A 27,039-nucleotide genomic window follows, 5' to 3' on the forward strand; every position below is an offset into this window, starting at 1 on the left:
CTGATGCCGCTTTTCCACTGCATGGTACCAGCTCGACACGACTCGACACGACTCGACTCAGCTCGCATTTTTTGCGTTTCCACCGCGGTACCATGGTATCTGGTACCTGAAGTGGCTGGCTTTTTCTAGTACCTACTCGCTCTAGGTTCCAAGCGAGCTGAGCCGATGCTAAAAGGTGACGTCGGCAGACGGCCGGCGACTGATTGGCCAGAGAGTGTGACGAAGTCACGAGAGCGACATGCTGGTAACATCCATAGCAGCGCCGCAGCCAACATGTTCCACTTCTCGCGTACACAAATACGTCACGGCCCTTTCGCGCAGCCGACCCCGCCACGTCCAGGAGGTACTATTTGCGGTGGAAAAAGCACCCGTGCTGCTACCCGTGTCGAGTCGTGTCGTGTCGAGTCGTGTCGAGTCGAGCTACATGTGCGGTGGAAAAGCGGCATAACAGTCAGTCTAACACTCTTACAGTCTAACAGGGTCTAACAGTCTAACAGAGACTAACAGTCAATCTAACAGTCTAACAGAGACTAACACTCAGTCTAAGTCTAACAGAGACTAACATTCAGTCTAACAGAGACTAACAGTCAGTCTAGCAGAGACTAACAGTCAGTCTAACAGAAGCCAACAACAGGCCCACAGGTTAATGCTCTCTGTCTCTGTTTGGTTTCCTCCTCAGATCAGATCTTATTTCTTGTTCATCCCTGTAGCTGTTCGCCTATAGGATAGACTGCAGCTAACATCATCTAACATCATCTACGGGGATGAAATGATGGAGGAGGGAGGAAAGGTGAGGAGGGAAGAGGGGGAGGGACAATAGAGGGGAGAGGGGGAGGGACAATAGAGGGGAGAGGGGGAGGGAAGGGATGATGGAGGAAAGCAGAGGGGCAGGAGGGGGCGCAGGGAGAGGAGTGAGAAAGAGGAGGGCTGAGTGGAGGAGAGTGATGACAGATCTCTCTTGATGAGCTCTCCAGCTCTCTGTCTCACCCACTTTCCCCCCTAACACTCTCTCTCTCTCTCTCTCTCTCTCTCTCTCTCTCTCTCTCTCTCTCTCTCTCTCTCTCTCTTTAATCATTTCTCTCGGTCTCTCTCTCTCTCTCTCTCTCTCTCTCTCTCTCTCTCTCTCTCTCTGTCCCTCTGTCCCTCTGTCTCTCTCTGTCTCTCTCTCTCTCTCCCTCTGTCCCTCTGTCTCTCTCTGTCTCTCTCTCTCTCTCTCTCCTCTGTCCCTCTGTCTCTCTCTCTCTCTCTCTCTCTGTCTCTCTGTCTCTCTCTCTCTCTCTGTCTCTCTCTCTCTCTCTCTGTCCCTCTGTCTCTCTGTCTCTCTCTCTCTCTCTGTCTCTCTCTCTCTCTCTGTCTCTCCCTCTCTCTCTCTCTCTCTCTCTCTCTCTCTCTCTCTGCCTCTCTGTCCCCGGGCCAGCGTGGGGTTTAGACTCTCCATAAGATGTGATAATTACGTTTCACGGAGTGTGTAGCAATGAAACCTTGCTCTGGTGTGAAGACTCGTTTGAAGGTGCAGACAATAACCTCTTGTTGCAAACTGGAAATAGAATTGATAATGTGTGTGTGTGTGTGTGTGTGTGTGTGTGTGTGTGTGTGTGTGTGTGCGCGTGTGTGTAGCCTGCACTGTTGCTATGGTAGCAGCCCATTTATTGGTGCGTTTTTTGTATTTGATTTTTGTCGTCCCTTTACACATTATGCTTTCTTTTGCTGGTTTCAGTAAAGGTGTTGGACCGTGGCGGACCATGGTCAAACAATGGTTTTGATATGTACCCCGACCGTTATTCACCTGCCCAATGGGCTGACCCCGGATCCCAGCTTTCATTCACCCATTCATCATCCATCATCCATCCACACATCGATCCATCCACCTATCAATCCATCAATCCATCCATTCATCCATTCACATTATCCATCATTCCATCCATTCACTTATTGATCCATTTGTCCATTCATCCATTCACCCATCCATCCATCCATAGATTTTCAAAGTCAAGTGTGTGTGTGGATGCGTGTGTGCGTGTGGCTGCGTGTGTGCGTGTGTGTGTGTGCCTTCAGGTGCTGCGGAGAATGCTCTGGCTGTTGTGTTTGTGTCCACCTGTCGCCGGTGCGTATCCTAGCAACCATAAAAGCCACGTCCCCTCATCGGCATACAGCGGACCGGGCCGCGGTCAGCGGCCAATCACAGCGTGGCACTGACGGCTTGACGTGATGGCCGAGGTCATTACCCAGAGGCAGAGGAGCATCGGTCCCTGATGACAGGATGAGGGGGGGAGGAGATAGGGAGGAGGGGGTGAGAGGATGAGCGGATGAGGAGGGGAGAGGGGGCGAGGGGAGGGGAGGGGGGGGTGAGGTAATGAGAGGATGAGTGGATGAGGGGAGGAGGGGATGAGAGGAAGACAGGATGGGAGAAAATAATGAAGTTTTCGATAATATTTTTTGACTTTCAGATCCTTTGTAGTGTACAGAATATGACCACTGAGTGAGGGGCATGTTGTCTAGTTGTTGTGTATTCCTCTCTGAAGAAGGGTGTGTCTTCCTCTCGGCAGAAAGGTTCTGGGTTCGATCCCCGATGTCTTCCCCCCCCCACCACTCCCTGCTCCGCAACGACACATTGGAGAAAGCATCTGCTGAATGATGAAGAGTGAAACAGTACCACAGGATGAAGGATGACAGACAGAGGGGAGGTTGATGGACATGTTGTTCGCTGGATGGAATCATTTCTCTCGTTAGGGGGAGCTGTCCATCAGGCCCCTTGTCCCGCCTGATTAGGCCTCTTTGTTTGTGATTGGCTGTTGTTCGATAGCCAAGCCAATCTCTCTCTCTCTCTCTCTCTCTCTCTCTCTCTCTCCTCTCTCTCTCTCTCTCTCTCTCTCTCTCTCTCTCTCTCTCTCTCTCTCTCTCTCTCTCTCTCTCTCTCTCTCTCTCTTGCCCTCTAAATAGCCAACCTCTTCATCTCTATCAATCTCTCTCCTCCCCTTCCCCCCATCTTCCCTATCTCCTTCTCCCCCTCCTCCTCTCTCCCCCTCCCGTGGGAGTTCATCAGACTGGTTGGATGTTGATGACTTGCTAGCTCAGAGGAGCTCTCAACTGATTAGCTTAATAGTGGAATTAAAGCTATTCCTGGTGTTTGTGTTTGTGTGTGTGTGTACGTGCATGCATGCTTACAAGTATGTGTGCGCATGTGTGCGCCCTTCACTTTATCTCTGTTAGCTTTCATTAGGTCTTCACCATTCTCTCAGTGGCTCAGGCCAGGCTGGTTTCCTATTGGCTAATCCAATATCAGGCCACTGTTGTGTTCCTCGGGGAACAACCAATTGTATTTCACCAGGTTAACACCGTGCAAATGTTGTCAGTCATACGCATCACTTCCTCCCAACTCAGCGGCTTCCGACGGCCAATGAAAACGCTGCGATTTTATGCTAAGTAGGGTTGGGCATTTTTACTAGTTTCACAAAATTATTTGGAATAATAACGTAATAATAGGTTTCCACGCTGCGAGTACCCGGGCGATACGGCGATAAATGAGTGTTACAAGTGTTAAAGTTGTCTGGTGACCCACATTGGTTCACTATGCACTTCAGAATCATCATGTGTGTGTCACTTCATACACTGGAGTAATGCGATTTGCAGTTTTTAGATAGCCCGCTTCTCCACTCATCCAGGGCTCTCCCAGCCCTGGAGCTCCTGTACGGAGAGACCGGTCCTCGTGGGTGACGGGATTCCACCCACGGGGGAAAGGGCCGTCGATTCCTCCCAGGTTTTTTTGTTGTTGTATTATTTTCAGTAATTGACTTTGTTTGATTTTGGATTAAACATGCCTTTTTGGCTTTTGCCCAGCAAAGTTGTGTCCTGTTTGGGAGGAGGTCGTTCGCTCACCATGCCGGGTTGCCACAGTGTGTGTGTGTTTATGTCTGTGTTTGTGTGTGTGTTTATATCTGTGTGTTTGTGTGTACGTGTGTTTGTATATATTAATGTGTGCGTTTGTGTGTGTGTGTGTGTGTGTGTGTGTGTGTGTGTGTGTGTGTTTTTGTATAGATTAATGTGTGTGTGTGTGTGTGTGTTTTATATCTGTGGGTGTGTTCGTGTTTGTATATATTAATGTGTGTGTGCATGTGTGTGTGTGTGTGTGTTTGTATATATTAATCTGTGTGCATGTGTGTGTTTATATCTGTGGGTGTGTGTGTGTTTGTATACATAAATGTGTGTGTGTTTGTGCTCCAGAGGGCCCCGTGCTGTGGAGGATGCTGACCTACGGCCCGACGCGTCGCGCTCTGCTGGTCGGCTGCGGTCTGCAGATGTTCCAGCAGCTGTCTGGAGTCAACGCCGTCATGTGAGCTAAACCACTTCACCACGCGCACCGGCACGGGGGGGTCATGGGGGGGGGGGTCATGGGGGGGGGGGTCATGGAGTCCCCCCTCATAGACCACACCCCTCCCCCTGCTCGGGGCTTTGTAAACAATCTTTGGATGTGTGCTGTTGCTTAGCGACCGTCAGAGGTGAGAGCCATTGATTGACTGTGTGCATGGGTGTGTGTTGGAGTGTGTGGGAGTGGAGGCAGCGGGGGGGGGGGGGGGGCTGTATGTATAGGGTGTGATGATTGTGTGTGTGTGTGTGTGTGTTATTATGGTGTAATGTTTGTGTCTGTGTGTTGATGTATATGATGACACTTCAGAGTTTTGACATTCAGAAGTTGTTGCCTGCTGTGTGTGTGTGTGTGTGTGTGTGTGTGTGTGTGTGTGTGTGTGTGTGTGTGTGTGTGTGTGTGTGTGTGTGTGTGTGTGTGTGTGTGTGTGTGTGTGTTTGTTTGTGTCATTGAGTCTGTGTGTGTGTGTGTGTCATTGAATCTGTGTGTGTGCATCCTTGAGTCTGTGTGTGTGTGTTTCTGGTATAAGGTGTGTGTTTGTGTGTGTGTGGGGGTTATCTTCTAGCAGGAAATGCCGGCTTATTGCCTTAATCGTCTTATTGCGTATGCCGTATGAAATCAATATTGTTGATCATTTTGATTGATCGATTCGTATGGCAAAAAACGCTCAATTTAAGGTCTGCCGGGATCATGTTGTTATTTCGGAAGCTATCAATTAGCCTTCTGTCTCTCCTTCATCAGCTCCATTGACTAGCCGTTACCGAGCGTGAGGTATGATTCCATAAAGCCGTCACCCGTTGTATTTCTGACCTCAAATCCAAGTTTTCCTTGTTTATCTTCTCCAACTAATACTTGGTTGCATTATGTTGCGTCGGTCTGCGTCGAGGCTACATTCAGACAAAGCTCCCCCACATGCTAAGCTATCACACGCTAGGCTAGCACACGCTAGGCTAACCCGCTAGGCTATCACATGCTAGGCTATCACATACCAGGCTATGTCATACGAGGCTATGACATGCTAGGCTAGCAAATGCTATGCTAGTAAGTTGCATTTGAATGCATTGATGCTGAGGTTTAACTATATGTCAACGGGATGGCTAATTCAGTGTTCGGTTAATTCACTTAATTAACTTGCATGCAATTGAAGTTAATTATTCAACACACAAATAAACAGGAACTCAGACACGAGTGAATCATGTTTCCCCGCGGAGCCCGAAGTCTTCACGGTGGCCGTATGACAGCGTTCTCGATGTGGTGAACAGAGATGAAGGGTTGTGATCCAACCTACCGAGGGGTTGCCGAGCAACGCTCGTGTCATGCCGCGTGAACTTTGCGTTCATCTCCTACGTCTCCTTCCTTACGCACCTCCTCCTCCTCCTCCTCCTCCAACACCTCCTCCCCCTCCGACACCTCCTCCTGCCTGTTCCCTCCGGCGACTCCTCCTGCTCTCTGGTCTCCCTCCCCGTCCTTCCACCCCTCTCACCGGGAGCTGTCCGTCCGTCTGTCTGCACGTATGATCTCAGTGAGGCTGTTCAGATGGCTCAGAGGAACGGAGCGATGGAGAACCGGGGGAGGAAGGAAGGAGAGTCCAGCGTCTGAGGACGAAAACACAAACATGAACGGGGAAACCTTGGCATGAACCTCAGCCACGTCCACCTTTACGTGGTCAGCCAGTCGGCCAAACGGGCAATTAGTCATTCACCTAGTCAGTCAGTCGGCCGGTCACCTAGACAGTCACCATGCCAGTCATTCACCACTCGCCTTGACCAGTAAAAGCACCAGTCCTGACCAGTAAAAGGCACCAGTGCTGACCAGTAAAAGGCACCAGTGCTAACCAGTAAAAGGCACCAGTCTGACCAGTAAAAGGCACCACAGCCTCATGAGAGCCTCCATCACCTGAGAGCTTTGGGGCGCTCTAATTGGTTGGCTCAGCCGTTCGAAGAGGGGGGGGGGGGGGGGGGAAGGGGGACTGAGAGGTTAGACATGGTCAGCATGTGATGGAAAGAGACACAGAGAGAGAGAGGGAGGGAGAGGGGAGTACCAGGAGAGAGAGGGGTGGAGGGGGGGAACATGAAGTCTATAATGGTATGTGAATCTCCAGTGTTTTCTGCTCTCTCTCATCCTCTCTCCTTGTCTCCTCCCCTCACATCATCTTCTCTCCGTCCTTATCTTCTTATCTCGTCCCCCCTCCTGTCCTCCTCTCCTTACTCCCATCTCCCCCATCTCTTGTGTACTCGTTGGTTTGTGTGTGCGTTGCCTTGGCGACAGGTAAATATTACCTGTCAGAAGAGTCAGCCGTGAACAAAGACTAACATGTGGCGAGTTCCAAAATCTCTCTCTGCCTGCGATCCGACCAGCCGTTGCCAGGGCAACCGGGCTTGTCATCTGCTGTGATTTTGACGGACAGAGCCGACAACAGACTCTCTCTCTCTCTCTCTCTCTCACTCTCACTCTCACTCTCACTCTCACTCTCTCGCTCTCACTTTCACACTCTCTCGCTCTCTCTCTCTCTCTCTCTCTCTCTCTCTCTCTCTCTGTCTCTGTCTCTGTCTCTGTCTCTCTGTCTCGCCCGCTCCGACCTGCTAGTGTTTGCGGACGCTAGCATAAGTGTGAACAGAAGGTTATTTTTAAATGTTTCATTTTATTAACCATTTAAATAAGGAAATGGCGTTTTGGTGGTGATTGGTGAGAAGGTGATTGTGCGTGCGGTTAAGGTTTATGTTACTGCTGCTTCCTGTCTGTAAATCCTCACACAACCTGGACAGGAATATATAAAATGCATGTATGGTGTAAAAGTTGAGTGTCGGGATGTGCCAAGCGACTGAATCCCCGGACGTTTAAACATAAGTGTCTTAAATGACTAGGACTAGGTCAAAAAAACAGTCAAAACTTGGCTTGCATTTTGACCGTGAAAAAAAAACATGAAAACAACTCTGAAAAAAACCGTCATCAGGATAACTACAATAACAAAACGATGACAATTACTGATTTAATTTAACAGTTGAATTATCCAACAAAGTGGTACTACTTACTAACCTCATTACTCACTTCTGTTCAGCCAAATCAAAGTGTGGACGTGTTCTGTTGAAAGATGAGACCTGAAAAGGAAATTAAAAGTCTTCGAAAAATGTGAAAGTGTACATTAAAAATTGGTAACTAGTTTAACTGACTAGAATTAATGCTGCCAGGCAGCGAGGTAGTAACGTAACGTTAAGTCACTTAGTCGACTATATCTATATCTATATCTATGTGTGTGTGTGTGTGTGTGTGTGTGTGTGTGTGTGTGTGTGTGTGTGTGTGTGTGTGTGTGTGTGTGTGTGAATATATCTATGTATATCTGTCAGGTAACAGTTTATAACAGAGACGGTGCCATGTTGCTTTCATTACAGCAAAACGTTTTCTAGAATAGACGTTTTATTTGATTGAGTGAATGTTTTGATCGTTCTGATTGACCTTCGCTTTGTCACTGTGTAACCAGTCTCCACGGCAACGCCTTCAGTCTGCGAGTTTCTTCTAAGATCCTTGTGAACTCACTACGAGAACTCAATAAAATAGAAGAAAATAATAACAAAATAACAAGTATCCATACTCAAGGTAGGAATAAACGTGTCTGTTGAACAACTCAAGCCATACTTGGAGGAATGAACTCATTTATGGTGATTATTTGGCAGACGCTTTCACGCAAAGCAACACAGATGCACACAGTCATTCAGGAGCATGTAGGGTGAGGACATCATCATCTGTAGGGTGATAGCCACCCCTTCCCACACCTCCTACTTGGTGTACAGTATGTTGTACGTCTTGGCACTCAATGTACGCACTTATTGTGTGTCATGCTTAGTTGTAGTACTTACTTGGTTAGCATCTTATCCTAGATATCTCTGTTGTGTACGTGGAATGTTTTAAACTAGCAATTGAAAGGGCCTGGCACTTGGTTCTATGAACATCCTTACTGTACCGACAGCGATACTTTCTTCTGACAAATGTACTTTTTGTAAGGCACTTTGGATAAAAGCGTCTGCTAGGTGCCCTGAATCTGGAGCAGAGCTAAAGCTAAGCTACAGAAGTTGCGGAAGGTGTTGTGGTGTGGATCAGGGCTAAAGCTAAGCTTCAGATGTAGCTACGTTGTTCCTCTGGGGTCTGAGCTGCCAGACATCAGGCATGTTTTTCCTTTGAAACCTAGCAAGAGCTTCCTCTGAGCGCTCGGTAAACAGGACAACAGACGTCGGAGACTGGCAGGCGCGTTAGTCAATAACTGGCGCGCGTTCGCAGCCAAGATTTGCTCTGGTCTGGATGTCCCGGAGGAGGCAAGTTTGCTCGTCGGTCTGTGTTTTATTTCCTTGGTTTCTGGTTTGTCTACCAGTCAATGGAAAATGAATAGAGCTGTTGGCGACTGTCTGTGTGTTTGAGTAGACAGTGGGGTGTGTGTGTGTGTGTGTGTGTGTGCCTGGTCGTGCTCAAAGCCGATTGGTCGGCTCTGTGTCTGTCTCTGGGTAATGAGATGAAACCAATCTCGTATTTGCTTTGGTATTTTTCCCCTCTTGGAATAAATGGACGACTTTTGTTCAGATATCTTTCTCTTTCTCTCCTCAGCCCGTTGAATCTTGTCCATTAATTTAAATCAGATTTCCATTCAGAAAGCTGAATTGGCACGGGAATCCAGCGTTTAGATTGCCAAAGCATGTGCAAAGAAACAGACGAAAAATAAATGATAAAAATAGCTCTTTCTCTTTCTCTTTCCCTCTATCTATTTCTGTCTCTATCATCAGTCCCTCTCTTCCTCGCTCTATCTCGTTTTTCTCTCTCTCTCTCTCTCTCTCTCTCTCTCTCTCTCTCTCTCTCTCTCTCTCTCTCTCTCTCTCTCTCTCTCCCATCCCATGTTTGAAGAGCATGTTGCTATCGGACGTAGCTATGTTTGCTGCCATGCTGGTCAGGGTGCTATTCCTCCCCATTAGCTGCATGGATCATCTTGATTCGATTAGCCGCATAAGATAGCATGCAAAGGTCAGCTGTGTGTGTGTGTGTGTGTGTGTGTGTGTGTGTGTGTGTGTGTGTGTGTGTGTGTGTGTGTGTGTGTGTGTGTGTGTGTGTGTGTGTGTGTGTGTGTGTGTGTGTGTGTGTGTTGGTACACGTGCCTACATGCGCGTTTATGGGGCTGTTAGCTAGGTGGACGGTGTTGACAGGACATGAAGGATGGACGGAGCAGAGGTGAAACGTATGGACGGCGAGAGCGGAGGGGGGGGACAGAAAGAGGGACAGAGTTGAAGAGTCGGAGGGTGTTTATTTGTGGAGTGGATCGAATCGAGTCTCAGACAGAGAGCGCAGGTGGGCAGGAGTCACAGGAATATCAGCAGGAGCGAGAGAGAGGGAAGGAGGGAGGGAGGACTTGAATTGTAGCTCTCGTTTATTCACAGTTATGAAACAACCTCATATATATTCAGATAATAATTAAGAAAAGTTATTTCACGCACGCATGCACTTTACGTCTACACATATTTATGCATGCATAAAAACAGGCACACAGGCTAACCCAGGCTAGCCTAGCATATGCTGGCCTGGCATGGGAGCGTACCTATGTTTCCCGGGTCCTATGTTCCCCGCTTTGTATGTGACCGGGGAACATAGGAACCTGTGAGCAAATCTTTTTTTCGTAGGATGGTAGGGGCAAGTACCGCCTTTTTCGCCTCTGATTCGCCTGTGATTGGTTAGAAATGGCTCTCCTCCGATTGGTTATGGTTAGGGTTAGGTTTAGGGTTCACCCTCACCCTCACCCTAACCCTAAACCTGACCCTAACCCTTTGCACCCGGGGGGGGAACATAGGGATGACCCCCCTGGCATGAGCTAGCCTAGCGTGTGAAATCCTAGCGTGCGATAGCCGAGCATGTGACAGAATCAAAACATGGCAACTTCAACAGAACCCGTCTCACTGCCCACCCCCAGGCCCTCCGCCGTGCTCCCCTGGTCCTCACTAGGTGGGCCAGCCTGGCTCATCCTGATAAACGGATCATTAGGACGTTTAACGACCATGTAAAACGGTCCGAAAACAAACAAAACGGAACAAAACCCTTCAAACCCTGAATGGAACCGGAGACGCGGAACCAAAGGCCGCTCATGTGACTCCCCAGAAGACGCCTCACCCTGACTGCTCCCGACGAGCTGGCTGTCGCGCAACCCTGCATGGTTGACACTGCCGTCAGAGTGTGAATGAATGGGTGAATGTTAGGCAATATTGTAAAAGCGTTTTGAGTGGCCACTGGTCAGAAAAGCGCGACATTAATGCAGTCCAATTACCGTTTACCATGGTTACTCTTTCATGGTTACTGTCATAGTGGATCACCTCAGTGGATGAGTCCAAGCTGTCTAAGTTCCAATGTACCAGGATTCACACTGTGTGTGTGTGTGTGTGTGTGTGTGTGTGTGTGTGTGTGTGTGTGTGTGTGTGTGTGTGTGTGTGTGTGTGTGTGTGTGTGTGTGTGTGTGTGTGTGTGTGTTTGTGTGTTAGCAGCAGGTTAAAAACCTCAGTGAGAGGTGATTTTGATGGTGTAAAGTGGGGAATGGTGATTCAGCCATGACTAGAACTAATGATGATGGATCAGCGTGAGCTGCAGGTGTGTGTGTGTGTGTGTGTGTGTGTGTGTGTGTGTGTGTGTGTGTGTGTGTGTGTGTGTGTGTGTGTGTGTGTGTGTGTGTGTGTGTGTGTGTGTGTGTGTGTGTGTGTGTGTGTGTGTGTGTGTGTGGCGGTACTTGAGTCCCTCCTGGGATCTGGCCCATTTTTATAATGAATGCAGCTGTGTCACATTTATGCTTCCACGCCACACCACACGCACACACATGCACAAGCACACACACACACACACACACACACATAATACACACACACACACACACACACACACACACACACACACACACACACACACACACACACACACATGAGGGGGAGGGGATGACGTGTGTGGCGAAGAGAGATAAGCCAAGCAGGCATGCCCATATTTCTCGCTGCAAGGTTGTGCATTCTTTGAACCCCTGTTTACATTTCAATGCAAACAAACGCCAACCTGTGGATAGAACCTGTGGAATATTCTGCATGCATAGCACTACAGGTGGTTTAACTGTACGGGTGGGTTACCTGTCGTTTGTTCACCTGTACAGGTCGCTACAAGTACCTGTACAGATCCCTGTCCAGGCAGGACAGCACCACCGTGATTATCCCACAATGGAAGGAAACAGTGTGCGCCTGTATTTGAGCGTTGTGTCTGTGTGTGTCTGTGTGAGTCGTTTAAGGCGAGGACATATTTTTCTTGAATGAGCGATGACCACCTTTTATTTACATAATGTTACATAATGTTCCTTCAGGTGTTTGAGTGTGTGATTGTGTGTGTGTGTGTGTGTGTGTGTGTGTGTGTGTGTGTGTGTTTGTGCCCGTGTGCGTGTGTGTATGTTCGTGTTTGTTAATACTTGCCTCCATGTGAGTGAGGAATTTTGATGGTGTGACTCGGCATAAATCTGCTTTGTTTCATGAGTTGGGAATGATTGATTTTCTAAGAGCTGTCTTCAAGTGTGTGTGTGTGTGTGTGTGTGTGTGTGTGTGTGTGTGTGTGTGTGTGTGTGTGTGTGTGTGTGTGTGTGTGTGTGTGTGTGTGTGTGTGTGTGTGTTTCTCCTCCCTGTCATTATCTTGAAGCTCGGCTGTGAGCACTTTGCTGCTGGTACTGAAAGCTGTTATATATTAGAGAGCTTCACTCTCATTTCGAGGGAAGAAAACTGCAACGAATTCAAGTGTCAGTCGGTGCGGTCCTGTCTTCTGCTCAAATATAATTCAATCTGCATTGGGGGGAGGGATATTCCGGTGGCTGTGGTCCTGGGTTTGGTCACTAATGCCTGGGGTCTAGCTGCAGGGTTCCTGTAAGACGGCCTCACCTCTACCTGCTCCTTACTGGTGACAAGTGTCTCAAATTCACTTCAGTTAAAAGTTTCTGCTAAAAAGGGAGACGGTAAAATGGCAGCCTAATCACACCTCCCCACAGCTCCGTGAATTCTTGATGGCTTAGAGCTAGGGCAGGCAATTTATTTGACAAGCTTTTATTTGAGGAAATTCTCTTCTGGCACAGTTGAGTAAATCCAATGCTCTGATAAAGTGATACAAGAGTCTGATGTCTCAGGCTGTGCGGGCCTGTGACGAGCCGTCCAGTGTGGTTGGTGTCATTCTGGTCTGATGGCCCTGACCTCTCAGTAGAGGGTCAAATAGATCTGGAGAGCTTCACCTGTTTCAGTCTCAACACGTTGGTCCTGTTTGCATCGCTTTGCATTCGATTTCCAGTTTTTGTTTAGATACTCCGCTTAATCCGCCTCTCTTGACGCCTCTATTTCTTTGCTCTACTTCCCTGTATCGGTATCCAATGTTGACCCAGGTCCTCGGCAGATGTCAGACAGACCTTCCGCCCGATAACGCCGGTGGGATCCACTCCGAAAAACATGTTGTCCATGACCTTTACTTCAGGTGGAAATGAATTCGTCCACTCTCGCTATGTCCTAGCGTCGGATGGCTGTGCTGTTGGTTTCTGCCCGACGAGGCCCACTGGCTGAAGGGGGTCACCTGGATAACCTCCCGATAATGAAAGGAGTGAGGGGCCCTTGATGGCGGAACGGCGGGAGGGGCCACAGAGAAACAGCCACCTCAGTTCCCCCCCCCCCCCCCCCGTTCCGAGGGCGGTAGAGAAGGGGGCTTTTAGCTCAACTTGACCTCCATGAGGGCAGCCATCTTGGCTCTGGGAGGCTGAGAGCTTCGTGCTCTCTGGAAGGAACAGTCTGCAATAAAGTTGCAGGTTGAGAGTTCTCAGAAGGATGGGGGGGAGGAGTTATCCCCATGGCTACGACCCACGGCAACTTTGTTATACTTTTTAGGGTGAGAGCAGTTGGATATAGAGATATATATATAGAGATTTAGATAGAGTTGATATATATTTCCACTTCATCAAAGGTGAGATGGAGAGGGAGAGACGGATGTAGGGATAGAGGATGTAACATAACTGAATAGCGTTATTTATATATACTTGTGTATACTATATGTACTTGTGTGTTTATTCAATCTTTAATTAGTGTCCCTGAGTCTCCTTTGTTTGCTGTCTTATACTCAGTGTTATTGCTGCGCACGCTCGCGCGCATGCGCACGTGTGTGTGTGTGTATGTGTGTGTGTGTCTCTGTGTGTGTGTGTGTGTGTGTGTGTGTGTATTAGCGTAGTTAAAAAACACCATATTGTTACAACTGGTCAAAGGACTCAAGAGGTTTGATGCTAGGAGCTTGGGTTTGATGCTACCGCTACAGCTAGCAAGCTAGTGTTTTGGGGGCATGGCTTTGGGAGGTATGTCTGTGTATTTTAAGGTGTGGATTCAGGCAGCTCTATTTATCTATAGCTCTATGTATCTCACTGTCTACCTCTTTCTACAGCTCTATATCTGTATGTCTACCTCTTTCTGCAGCTCTATAGATCTATCCATCTCAGTGATCATCAGAGGTGTATTTTTAGGTGTGGATTCATGCAGATCTATGTATCTAACCGTCTATGTATCTATATAGCGACCTCATTCCACAGCTCTATAGATCTGTATGTCTACCTCTTTCTGCAGCTCTATAGATCTATCCATCTCAGTGGTCTTCAGTGGTGTATTTTTAGGTGTGGATTCAGGCAGGTGTTGATGGGTGTTTGCCTGTGGGTGTGATGTGCGGTAGTTTGAGGACCGGGGGGGAACCAGGGGAGGACTATCTATAGCTTCTATATAGATGGTGCTGAGCTCTAAAGCATGCCTGCAGTCATCCCTCACCGAACAAGCACTGGAGCAAATATGGGCGATCAGAACACATTTTGAAAAAACAATTTAAATCTCACTAGTCTGGTATAGTAAATGTTGACAGATATATTTCTTGAATATGCTTTGAATATATTTGGTTAAGCAACATTCATTTAGTTCTATATATCTTTTGTAAGGGTATTTTAGAATAGATCAGGATCTGTAAATGGTTAATGTGTGCATATATATATATATTTTTTTTTTATAGCTATTAAAAATACAAAATGAACAAGGATTATATGTTTAACTTGAACGTATCTTATGGATTGAGGTGATCTGGGACTGGATTGGGGTGGTATGTATTCAACAGATGGTTGCGTATCAGTTCTCAGTTGGTTTTAGTGCTGGATATTACTCCTGAGAGCAGTGATGAGTTACATAAGAGTCCTCGTCCGTGAATACACCGGGCGTGTTTAAAGCCCATAGCAGCGGAGCCTGAATACTGGTTCATGTCTGTAGCACGAATCAGAATCCTATTGTTTGGGTAGAGGACGCCACGGGGACTAGAAGAACGTAGCAGTGGATAGATGAACCTCAGAGACTGGAACATAGCAATGCTGTGCTCGCCTGCTCAGGTCTCTAGAGACTCTAGAAACACAACTTTGAAAGCATTATTTTGCGTCCGTCCCTTTAATCTAATATTTACACTGAGCGAGAGAGCGAATGTGTCTTGGCATTTGTGTGGGTTTGGTGTGTGCGCGCGTAGCCATGTGTGTGTTATTGTGTGTGTGCGCAGCCATGTGTGTGTAATTGAGTGTGTGCGCACGTGCATGTGAGTGTCATTATGTGTGTGTACGTACCCATGTGTTTGTTATTGTGTGTGTGTGTGTACGTATAACCGTGTGTGTGTGTGTGTGTGTGTGTGTGTGTGTGTGTGTGTGTGTGTGTGTGTGTGTGTGTGTGTGTGTGTGTGTGTGTGTGTGTGTGTGTGTGTGTGTGTGTGTGTGTGTTGGTCGGGTATAAACAATGGGTGCCTCTGGGATTTGTTCTATATGTGGATCTACGCTGAAATGCTGCCTGAATGTGAACATAACAAGTCTCTCCAGGTCTCTGGAACCGCCCTTCACCTCCAGTATAGAGGGGGGGGGGGGGGCTCACAGCGCTGCATATGTGTTGGCCGAATTTGCCTCTTTGGTAAAATTTTGCATGGCTGGTCACTCTACAGGTGGGAGGGGAGGGGGGGGGTGGTCTGTGAGGGAGGGCATGTGTGTGTGTTGCGGGGGGGGGGGCTCATCAGCATGCCTGCCGTCTGTAGTCCCCACACCACCACTGATGTGCACGTGTGTGACCATGCGTGCGTGTGGGCATGCGTGTGTGTGACCATGCGTGCGTGTGGACACGCGTGGGTTTGCATGTGTGTGTTGGCACACATGTTTGTGTGCACATGTGTGTGTGTGTGTGTGTGCATGCGTGTGTGTGGGCATGTGTACCGGGGGTCTGGAGGTGATGTTGATGAACATTAATCCAGGGAACTGGGGAGCTGAGGATTCTGGGAGAGCGGTGTAATAACAGCACCCCGGAGAGGCCCTGTGGGGGCGGGCTATTTCTGCTTGATTGGCTAATTAGCCAATGAGAGGTCGGCATTTAAAGGGGCGGCGGTTGTAGTGGCCGTGCTGCTGTGATTAAAGGTGCAGGAGACCGGTTTAAAGTGTTGTTCTCGCCCGCCTCTCTCCTCCATTTTGAATAACGCGTGCCCCATTAGGGAGGAGGTGTACAATTCAACTCAACATTTCTAAATGGTTGATTAAAGCTAGGGTATGCAGTTAGGAGAAACAAGCCAGAGTAAGCCAGATTCTTTAAGTATCCAACGAAAAAATCCCAGCCCTCCAAAGCCACGCCCCCAAAAACACAGAACTAGCTCGCTAGCTTTAGCGGTAACTAATAGCTGAGCTCCTACCATCAAAGCTCTTGAGTCCGATGGCCAGTTGTAACAATATGTATTCCAAGCCTCCACAATGTCTTAGCTAGTGACGTTAGCTGAAGGTATGACCAGTCGCCTATCAACTAGATGGTTGTTGGTTCCAACCCTGATCTCGGTTCACCTTTCCCCCCACTAACTTGGGTGTGTGTGTACGTGGAGGGGAGGAGTAAGAATGTTTGATTCCCAACTGGAAGGTTTTGGGTTTGATCCCCAATGTATGCAGTCTACCTGCCACAGAATGAATGGATCTAACCAGTCCTAATCTGTCTGTCTTTCTACCTGTCTGTCTGTCTGTCTGTCTGTCCGTCCTGCCCTCCAGGTACTACAGCGCCACCATCCTCCAGATGTCCGGTGTCCGTGACGACCGGATGGCCATCTGGCTGTCCTGGCTGACGGCGCTCACCAACTTCCTGTTCACGCTTCTGGGGGTGTGGCTGGTGGAGCGCGTGGGCCGCAGGAAGCTGACCCTGGGCAGCCTGATGGGTGAGACGCCCGCTATGGATCAGAGATAGCTGAGAAATCCACCCACAGAGACCACTATAAGAGCGGTGTTCGGCATAGCCAACATGGTTTAGGTTTTCTTTAGATATGTATACATAAATTCATTATCTATAAATTCAATATACTTTTGTATGTATTTTTTTATTGATTTATTAATTTATGCTGACAAATGAACCCAACATTTTTGTTGAGTCATGGAGTCACTCCTTGAGTCATGGAGTCACTCCTAGAGTCATGGAGTCACTCCTTGAGTCATGGAGTCACTCCTTGAGTCATGGAGTCACTCCTAGAGTCATGAAGTCAGTCCTAGAGTCATGAAGTCACTCCTAGAGTCATGGAGTCAGTCCTAGAGTCATGACGTCAGTCCTCGGAGTGATCTACATCTCCTGGGTGAACGTCTGGCGTTAAACCTGCTGGAGACATAGCCTCCGAAGGCTTTGTCCCAGCGATAGCTGAGCTGCAGGTCTTGATGGTTGAATGCTAGTGACAGCTCAGTGCTGAGTGACAGCTCAGTGCTCGTCGTTACCGGGGACGACTCTGACCGTCTGATGCACAGAGGAGTGATCTGTAGCACAGCACAGAGGAGTGATCTGTAACACAGAGGAGTGATCTGTAGCACAGCACAGAGGAGTGATCTGTAGCACAGCACAGAGGAGTGATCTGTAGCACAGCACAGAGGAGTGATCTGTAACACAGAGGAGTGATCTGTAACACAGAGGAGTGATCTGTAACACAGAGGAGTGATCTGTAGCACAGCACAGAGGAGTGATCTGTAGCACAGCACAGAGGAGTGATCTGTAACACAGAGGAGTGATCTGTAGCACAGCACCGAGGAGTGATCTGTAGAACAAAGGAGTGATCTGTAGAACAAAGGAGTGATCTGAGGCAGGTTCTGTATAGGGTTAGACAGTAAATGGATGAGGTTCTGTCGGGGGTTAGATAGTAAACAGCTGAGGTTCTGTGTGGGGTCCGATAGTAAATGACTGGGGTTCGGTCTGGGGTTAGATATTAAATGGGGTTCTGTGTCGATGGACAGGAACGTGCGTGAGCTTGGTTCTGCTGGCGGTGGGCTTCCTCCTCTCTGCCCAGCACACACCCCCCGTGACCTTTCACCCCTCCGACCCCGCCCTGGCCAACTCCACCTGCGTCAAATACCAGTGAGTAGAGTTTGCCGCTGCAGGAAGTGCCCTGTCTGCACTTCCCGTCTGTTGTCCGTATTTCCCGTCTGTTATCTGCTCTTCCTGCCTGATGTCTGCTCTTCCTGTCTGTTGTCTGTACTTCCTGTCTGTTGTCTGTACTTCCTGTCTGTTTACTGCTCTTCCTGTCACAACAGAACAACGGATATAGAGTGCACCATCTCTTTATCAGTATCCAAATCTAATATGCATTTAAATAAAGTCTCTTAATTCAAATTGCTCCTCGGACTGAGAGCAGGAGGGTCTGGTCGTTAAGGCGTTTCTCTGGATGACGCCTGGCTGCATGTTGAGGTGTGTTGCGCAGTTTGAAAATGACAGTTGACAGCTGCTAGCCGCTAGCGCTATCGGGGATGACGGGTATCTAACAGTCTCTGAAGCTGTTCTTAGATATAGTTGCAGCAGATGTGGCAAGTGACGAACGATGTTGTTACTTTGAGCCGATTTGAGGAGATACAGCCCAACGTAGACGGAGGCGCAGGAGAGGAGTTAATGTTATCCGACTCCGAGCTTCATCGCCGCTATGAGCTACGCTGGAGGGGTGTACGCCTGTGGGCGTGAGTGTTCTTTGAGATAGCATGCTAACACCCGCTAGCATGCTAACAGCCGCTAGCATGCTAAAGCCCGCTAGCATGTGGCTCGCTGTCTTCCTTGACATCACATCGACTGCCAATAGAGGTCATGCCTTACGTTTTTATATATATATATATATATATATATATACATATGTGTGTGAATATAGGTTGATATTTGTATTACAATGCAACGCACCGTTAACATAGGAATATAGGATTGGCATTAGATTGAATTCATAAACTTCTGCGTGATACATTTAAATGAAATGTACAATGATGTTATTTAAAGACATTAGGCTACCCATGGCGGGCATTGAAGGCTTACACACTTTAATAATAATTACTTTATGTTAGCTGTTACCAAGTGACAGATCTTAGAATATCTTTAGGGTGATTTATTCCTTAAATTCCCTCATGGTTGACGACAGTAAAGAGCACAACAGAACAGAACAGGGTTGTTTTGTGCTCTGCTGACTGACTGATTGATTAAATGACTGAATGAGTGATTTGCTGGTTGACTGTTGGTTGAGTGTATTGATCGAGCGCACAGACAAACCATCTAATACCAGCAGCGCTGTTCTGTCATGGAGGACAACAGAACAACATGCTCTCTCGTTCTCTCTCTGTCTCTCTTTCTCTCTCGTTCGCTCGCGCACACACACGCACGCAGGTACGCACGCACGCAGGCAGGCAGGCACGCACACACACACACACACACACACACACACACACACACACACACACACACAATTAGTGACTCACATCTCTTCCTGTTTTCAAAAGAGCACGATTAAAACTCAATCACTGCCTCTCCGTCTGTCTGCCTGTCTCTCCGTCTGTCTGTCTACCTGCCTGTCTGTCTGTCTGTCTTTCTACAGGGTGTGTGAGCAGTGCATGCTGGACCCCGGCTGTGGCTTCTGTTACCGTGACAACAGCTCGGTATCTCAGGAGGAGGCGCCCTTCGCCTCCTCCTGCGTTCCGGTCAACATGGCGTCCACCGAGCGAGCTGCTTGGGGCAGGTGAGTCACATGGCGGGGGCGGAGTCAGGGCAGGTGAGTCACATGATGGGGGCGGAGTCAGGGCAGGTGAGTCACATGGTGGGGGCGGAGTCAGGGCAGGTGAGTCACATGGTGGGGGCGGAGTCAGGGCAGGTGAGTCACATGGTGAGGGCGGAGTCGGTGCAGGTGAGTCACATGGTTGGGGCGGAGTCAGGGCAGGTGAGTCACATGGTGAGGGCGGAGTCAGGGCAGGTGAGTTATATTGGGGGGAGGGGTCAGGGCAGGTGAGTCATATGGTGGGGGTGGAGTCAGGACAGGTGAGTTACATTGGGGGGGGTCAGGTCAGGTGAGTCACATGGTGGGGGTGGAGTCAGGGCAGGTGAGTTACATTTGGGGGAGGGGTCAGGCCAGGTGAGTTACATTACGTTGAGTAAAGGCAAATTTATACTTTCCGCGAGTGTGAGGATCAATAATCATCAATAATCTTACTACACTCCCTAAACCCCTCCCACTCTCCCATACCCCCTCCCACTTAGACGTATGCTGCTCTCCATTTGGATGGTACGCTGGTACGAACGACGAGCTTCAGCGAGAACGTGACGTATTTCCCTTGCTCCAGCCTTCCAGTTTGCCATTTGTGTTTCTGTCGAGCCACGAGGGGGAGTAGTAGCAGGCTAGTCATCATTAGCAACATAGCCTCTTTAGCAAACCAGCTTCAAAACAAAACTTTACATTGAATTGCACGCATAGCAAGACCGTGCAATGCATACATTGTTGACCGGATTAAAGCAGCAATGAAATCAAGTGTGTAAGAGGTTTTTAAAAACGACCTTAAAACCACCAACGTGGTACAAACAGAAAGAAAATACATCTCATCCCCCATTAACTATGGGCGCAGCCATCTTCTTTGCGAGTTGTACAGCTCTGCTCGCTCTACTTTGAAAGCGACGAGATACTACGACCAAAACGGGGCGTGCCTCAGTGAAATGCCGCAAGAAAGCTGGGAGATTTGCGACTTTACCACTTCGTAAATCCAAATGGATAGCAGCATAAACCCCTCCAACTCCCACTAAACCCCTCCCACGCTCCCAAACTACCTCCATCTCACACTAAACCCCTCCCACTCTCCCAAACCCACTCCCGCTCACACAAACCCCCCCCCCCCCACTCTCCCAAAACCCCTCCCACTCACACTTAACCCCTCCCACTCTCCACTTCACACGGTTCACAGGCAGTTTAGTGGACAGTGTCATTGAATTACAGCCTAATAACTAAGAGGGGCACAATCTTACTTGATGCGACTTGATTTAGTCTAGACCCACTTTATGCCAATTTATATTACCCTACAGTCTACATCTTTAAGACGAATCATATTTGACCTGAATCGGCTGTAGCTGTGGGTGTGTTCTGCCCCCAGGTGCTCTAACGCCAGCCAGGGCAGAGATCAGACCTACTGGGCCTTCAACTACTGCCCCACGCCCTACTCCTGGCTGGTGCTGCTGGGGCTGCTGCTCTACCTGGCCGCCTTCGCCCCTGGTGGGTCTACACACACACCTGGAGACACACATACACACACAGCTGCAGACACACCTGAAGAAACACCCGCAGACATATACACCCACCTGAAGACACACACACACACACACACACCTGAAGAGACACACACACACACACCTGAAGAGACACACACAAACACACACACACACCTGAATAGACACACACACACACACACACACACACACACCTTAAGACACACACACACACACACCTGAAGAGACACACACACACACACACACACACACACACACAAGAGACACACACACACACACTAACATATCTGCAGACACGCACACACCTAAAGACACACCTGCAGACACACACTCCCACACACCTGGACAAGCCCACACACACACACCTGTAGACACACACACTAGGACATCGTGCACATGCACAGTGTCGTTTTTGTGATCCTTTCACCGCTTCTCTCTCTCTCCCTCCCTCCCCTCTCCCTCCCCTCCCTCCCTCCCTCCCCTCCCCCCCCCCCTCCCTCCCTCCCTCCCCCAGGCATGGGTCCGATGCCCTGGACCATAAACTCAGAGATCTACCCCCTGTGGGCGCGGGGCGCGGGCAACGCCTGCTCGGCTGGGGTCAACTGGTCCTTCAACTTCCTGGTGTCCCTCACCTTCCTGCACACCTCCCAGCTCCTCACCTACTACGGTACGGCAGGACTCCATCTCCCAGCATGCACTGGGATCGGGGACATGTTGCTGACAGTCCGGACTCCAGGGGTCTGCCAGTTAACCCTCAGGGTGGAACCAGAACTACATTTCCCATGATGCAGTAGAATAGGTTACATATTGGATTATCAAGGCAACATGGGGGGGATTCGAGATGCATTCTCGTCTCAAAACTTTATTTAGTTATCAATAACAACTTTGAGAAATGCTTATGAAGGTCTTTGAGGTTGTTTTTACAGTTTTGTACAGAGAGGGAGAGGGAGAGGGAGAGAAGGGGAAATAGAGAGAGTTGTTCCTGTGTATCCATATCCATTGCATTTAATCCAAACAAAGCCGTTTTGTGAAATGATTTCCACGCTATGTTCCCCAGCTGAGCTGAAAGCATTCCCTGCTGCTCAGCAGTGGCTGAAGGGTGTTTAACGCCGTGTGCCCAGAGGAGACGGCAGTAGGAGGGGAGGTCGCGGGGTGTTAGGTGGTAATATGCTAATTAAGCCCCTGACACGTTACATTTATGGCGGGAGGGAGAGTAATAGAGAGAGAGAGAGAGAGAGAGAGAGAGAGAGAGAGAGAGAGAGAGAGAGAGAGAATTCATCTCCTGCGTGTCTGTATTAAGTCCGGTCCTCCTCGTTTGTGTGTGTGTGTTGGATTGGTTGTGCCCGTGTGTTTGTGTGTGTGTGTGTGTGTGTGTGTGTGCATTGTTGTGCCCGTGTGTGTATGTCTGTGCGTGCGTGCATGAGTGTGTGTGTGTGCGTTGGATTGGTTGTGCCTGTGTGTGTGTGTGGGTGTGAGTCCCAGCCTCCTGTCAGAGTTACAGTAGAGTCTACAGTAGAGTCTCAGCCTCCTGTCAGAGAGTTACAGTAGAGTCTACAGTAGAGTCTCAGCCTCCTGTCAGAGTTACAGTAGAGTCTACAGTAGAGTCTCAGCCTCCTGTCAGTGGGTTACAGTAGAGTCTACAGTAGAGTCTCAGCCTCCTGTCAGTGGGTTACAGTAGAGTCTACAGTAGAGTCTCAGCCTCCTGTCAGAGAGTTACAGTAGAGTCTACAGTAGAGTCTCAGCCTCCTGTCAGTGGGTTACAGTAGAGTCTCAGCCTCCTGTCAGTGGGTTACAGTAGAGTCTACAGTAGAGTCTCAGCCTCCTGTCAGTGGGTTACAGTAGAGTCTACAGTAGAGTCTCAGCCTCCTGTCAGTGGGTTACAGTAGAGTCTACAGTAGAGTCTCAGCCTCCTGTCAGAGAGTTACAGTAGAGTCTCAGCCTCCTGTCAGTGGGTTACAGTAGAGTCTACAGTAGCGTCTCAGCCTCCTGTCAGAGTGTTACAGTAGAGTCTACAGTAGAGTCTCAGCCTCCTGTCAGTGGGTTACAGTAGAGTCTCAGCCTCCTGTCAGTGGGTTACAGTAGAGTCTACAGTAGAGTCTCAGCCTCCTGTCAGTGGGTTACAGTAGAGTCTACAGTAGAGTCTCAGCCTCCTGTCAGTGGGTTACAGTAGAGTCTACAGTAGAGTCTCAGCCTCCTGTCAGTGGGTTACAGTAAAGGCCCCGTCCACACAAAGCCGAAACAGTTACGGTTTCGATCTATCCGGTTTCGGAGTATCTCCGTAAAGACGGAGTCAAGCGAAACCGGGTAGATCTGTAGAAACGCTGTAGTACACATTCCAGGCCCATAAGGGGCGCTGCTTCTGCTACAGCAATCCAGAAGGAAAATAAATAAGAAGAAGAGGCGAGCATGCGCATAAAGGGTGAGACTCCGCGGGCTTAACAGTCATTGGCTAAAGGGTCGAGGGGTGGGGCGATGACGTCATGGTTTACGCTTTCAGTCGGTTTCAGGCGTCCACACGAATCCAAAACGAAACCGGGTAGATTTGAAACCACCTCCGAGGGTGGTTTCAGAAGTTTGCGGTTTCGGTCAGCGGATTCGCCGGCTTCGTGTGGACGGAAGGCCGAACCGTACAAGACCTTTGCGGTTTCGCCATGAAATCGGCTTCGTGTGGACGGGGCCTTAGTAGAGCCTCCTAATGAATCACCAGGAGCTGCAGGCGCTTCCATCTCCTCCTGCCTCTGCTTGTGTATGACAGCGCACATGAAATACAATGAATAATGAATCAGGCCCAACACCAACACAGTCGTTAGGCTGGCTCTTCAACATCATTGTTTGGTTAATGCAGGACAAGCGGCCGTTTGAATGGATTATTAGTTCTTATTCCATCGTTAACAAACTTTTTCTATTGATATTAAGGTGACAATATCCCGCCCCTTTTCTCTCTCCCCTCCCTCCCTCTCTATCACTCTCTCTCTCTCTATCACTCTCTCCCTCGTTCTCTCTCTCTGTCTCCCCTCTCTCCCCTTCCTTCCCTTCTATCACTCTCTCTGTACCATTCTCTCTCTCCCCCCACTCTCCCTCTTTCGCTCTCTCTCCCCCTCCCTCTCCCCAGGGGCCTTTTTCCTGTACGCCGGCGCGGCCTCTCTGGGCGTGGTCTTCGTGTACGCCGTCCTCCCGGAGACGAAGGGCCGGCGGCTGGAGGAGGTGGAGGGCCTGTTCGAGGGCCGCCTCTGCTCCTGCGGGGCCACCGAGTCGGACGAGGGCCGGCAGGTGGAGTACATCCGGGTCAAGGGGTCAAACTACCACCTGTCGGACAACGAGACGTCGGACGTGGACTAGGCGGCGGCGCTGGTTTGTTTTCTACGGCGAGGAGGAGTTTGGTGTCTGCTTCCGTCCACCACGTGTTCATCTGTGTTCTTTTTATTTAGCAGCAAGAGAGAGAAAACAGGGAGGGAGGGAAGGGGAAGAGAGGGAGAGAGAGAGAGGGAGGGAGAGAGAGAGTGTGTAAACACTGAGGGAGGGAGAGGGGAGAGAGGTGGAGAGGGAGAGAGGAAAAGAGAAAGAGAGAGGGAGAGGGTAGAGAGGTGGAGAGGGAGAGAGAGGAAAAGAGAAAGAGAGAGAGAGAGGGAGAGGGTAGAGAGGTGGAGAGGGAGAGAGAGGAAAAGAGAAAGAGAGAGGGAGAGGGTGATAAAGAAAGAGAGAGAAAAAGAGCGAGAGTGTAAACAGAGAGGGAGGGAGAGGGGGGTGGAGAGGGAGAGAGGGAGGGAAAGAGGGAGAGCGAGAAAGAGCAAGAGAGTGTAAACAAGGGAGGGGAAGAGAGGGGGGAGAGAGAGGCGAGACGGATGGAGGGTGAGACCGGCCGAGAGAGAGAGAGAGGACAGACAGAGAGACGCATACCGACTCACACAGGACAGATCCTGTTTTGTTGGGTTGCAGAGTATTACCCTACGGCACAGTTTTAGTCAAGGGGCCGTGATGTCACCCCCGGTTGTGATTCCACAGACAAACATCCTCCTCAAAGGAGCTATATCTTTGTTGCGGTGAGTCACCACTATCAAAGATTAATGTTTGTTGACGTGGTTCGTGTGAGGCGTTGACACAGAGCTCACGACCGTGTGTGGAGCAGCCAGATGTTGATGCTGCACAGATCATCCATCCATTGGATCAGGTCAACTCTAAATATGCCGATTAAATAGAATACTTTGCGTTAAATAGAATAGCTGGACTCTCTGATTCCAGCTAGGCACACTGGTGGCGTTTTCCATTGTGCTATACTGGTTCGGCTCAGACCAGTTCGGCTGGGATTTGCATCTCCATTGCCACCGGGCTCCCCGCTTGAAGGTGTGTGTTTAACTGAAGATGCGCTGACTTTGAGTCGACGACACAACAACACTCACACTTATTCTAGCCTAGTAGTCTTATACTAAAGCCAACCGTGTATCGCTTCGTTTAGCACACATTCCTTCTTACTCTCAGTGGCATATCGAGAGCCGATTTGTTTCAGATTAGTCTTGTTTACACATTGTTTCACACTTATTTCCCCACATGCGACACTTGATATGAGAAAAAAAATGCATTGAATAACAATATCAGCAATCGCATAGTGTGAAATGCTGTGCAACGTCCAAGAATAATAGTCCTATTTCAACCAAGCTATTCTGTTTTTGCATCAGAATATCGTCCAACTCACATCACTGTGGTTCACTATCTATCAAACCTTCATTACTTTTTAATCAGGCTTATATAATTACGACCGAACAAAGAATAAAGAATCAAGGTGTTGTCTAGCCGTACTCTGCGTGTGTGGCGGTGCGTTTCAGACACGAGGTCACCCAGTTTATTGTATTTTTAAAGGTCTTTATTTATTCCTATCGATTTGAAATACAATTTCTCGCGCTGAGCTGCAACAAGGGCTCGCTGTGGCCCGCCCTCGGAGACGGCCCATCTCGGGTACGGTACGGTACGGTACGGCACAGCCCGGTACGGTTCATTACCGCCCGTTTAAACCGGTAGAGGAAAGGCAAGCCAGCGCGTCACGGCTCCACTCGGCACCGTCGTAGTGCGAATGGGAAAACGACCTAGGGTACAGACATCACATGTGTATTAGCGTGATTAAAGCATGTGCATATTATGGCCTGTTGGTGTTTGTTTACCAAAATTGGCATTAAACCCTTCTCTGTCCTCCCTCTCTCTGAAAACACTTTGGGCTGTAGCAACAGACACCAAATGAAGGAGACCAGGGGTATCTGTCAGTATGTGGCGGGAGATGAATTAACGAGAGATTAGTAAAAGCAGCAGTCCTATATTTATAGACAGAAATATAAGTTGTTGATATGCTAACTGATGTTGAATAACCGTTTCGCTTTAACAAATCAATGTTGATTTTACCAGTCTTTGTAGCACTTCACAGGAATTAACTTATGCTTGAGATTGATTCATCAATCGTTGGGTTGATTGATCACTGACGGACTGCAGTCGTCAAGGAATGATTGATTTCAGATCTTTGTACCTTTCAAGAAGTATCACAGGTTAGGGAATACAATATATATATTATATTATGCTATATAATTTAATTGACATTATATATGATTGTTTATAAATATGGTTGTTGTGATCTGATAGGTAGAGAAGGTAGATGGATATGAAGTGAAGCTGTGTTTTTCCAATATTTTGCCTTCTTATTTGAATGTGACCATGTTAGTGCCTGTATATCGTACAAAGTTAACCCATGTTACTCTGCTGTTTACCGAGGACGTCTGACGGTTCAGCCCGACCGGCAGCCAGACCTTCACTCAGAGTCCCGCCCACAGAAATGCACAAACGCTCGTGTTTGACCACATTGTGTTCTTTAGATCAACATCGTTCATGTATGTACAGATTTCTAGCATAACAAGTGATGAAATTTTATTTTTATATTATCGTTTCACATGTTGTTTTATTCAGTTATTGTATTCCGGGGCCTCCTGTACAAACGACACAGCCTATGATTTACGATATCGTCGCTCCTGAAGGTTGCATAATAGCCTAGCGTAATTTGCGGTGTTGTTTTGTAGCGTAAAACCGTGACCTTATAAGCTAATTACACATTGT

The 27,039-nt window shown here is 48.7% G+C and overlaps 1 protein-coding gene across 1 annotated transcript in view; it reads left to right on the plus strand.

The window, feature by feature from the left end:
• The window catches only part of LOC132447784 (proton myo-inositol cotransporter-like), a 37,104-nt gene extending 11,921 nt beyond the window's left edge, over positions 1-25,183 (plus strand). The window contains exons 4-11 of the mRNA XM_060038746.1: positions 4,222-4,330; positions 16,452-16,615; positions 17,670-17,790; positions 19,280-19,420; positions 20,817-20,935; positions 21,464-21,616; positions 24,062-24,484; positions 24,591-25,183. Of these exons, the coding sequence (XP_059894729.1) occupies positions 4,222-4,330; positions 16,452-16,615; positions 17,670-17,790; positions 19,280-19,420; positions 20,817-20,935; positions 21,464-21,616; positions 24,062-24,288 (1,034 nt within the window). The 3' untranslated portion in view covers positions 24,289-24,484; positions 24,591-25,183. The remainder of the gene's footprint in view (positions 1-4,221; positions 4,331-16,451; positions 16,616-17,669; positions 17,791-19,279; positions 19,421-20,816; positions 20,936-21,463; positions 21,617-24,061; positions 24,485-24,590) is intronic.
• Positions 25,184-27,039: the final 1,856 nt, after the last annotated feature.

This window comes from Gadus macrocephalus, chromosome 19, assembly GCF_031168955.1.
Source record: "Gadus macrocephalus chromosome 19, ASM3116895v1".
NCBI classification, from domain to species: Eukaryota; Metazoa; Chordata; class Actinopteri; order Gadiformes; family Gadidae; genus Gadus; species Gadus macrocephalus.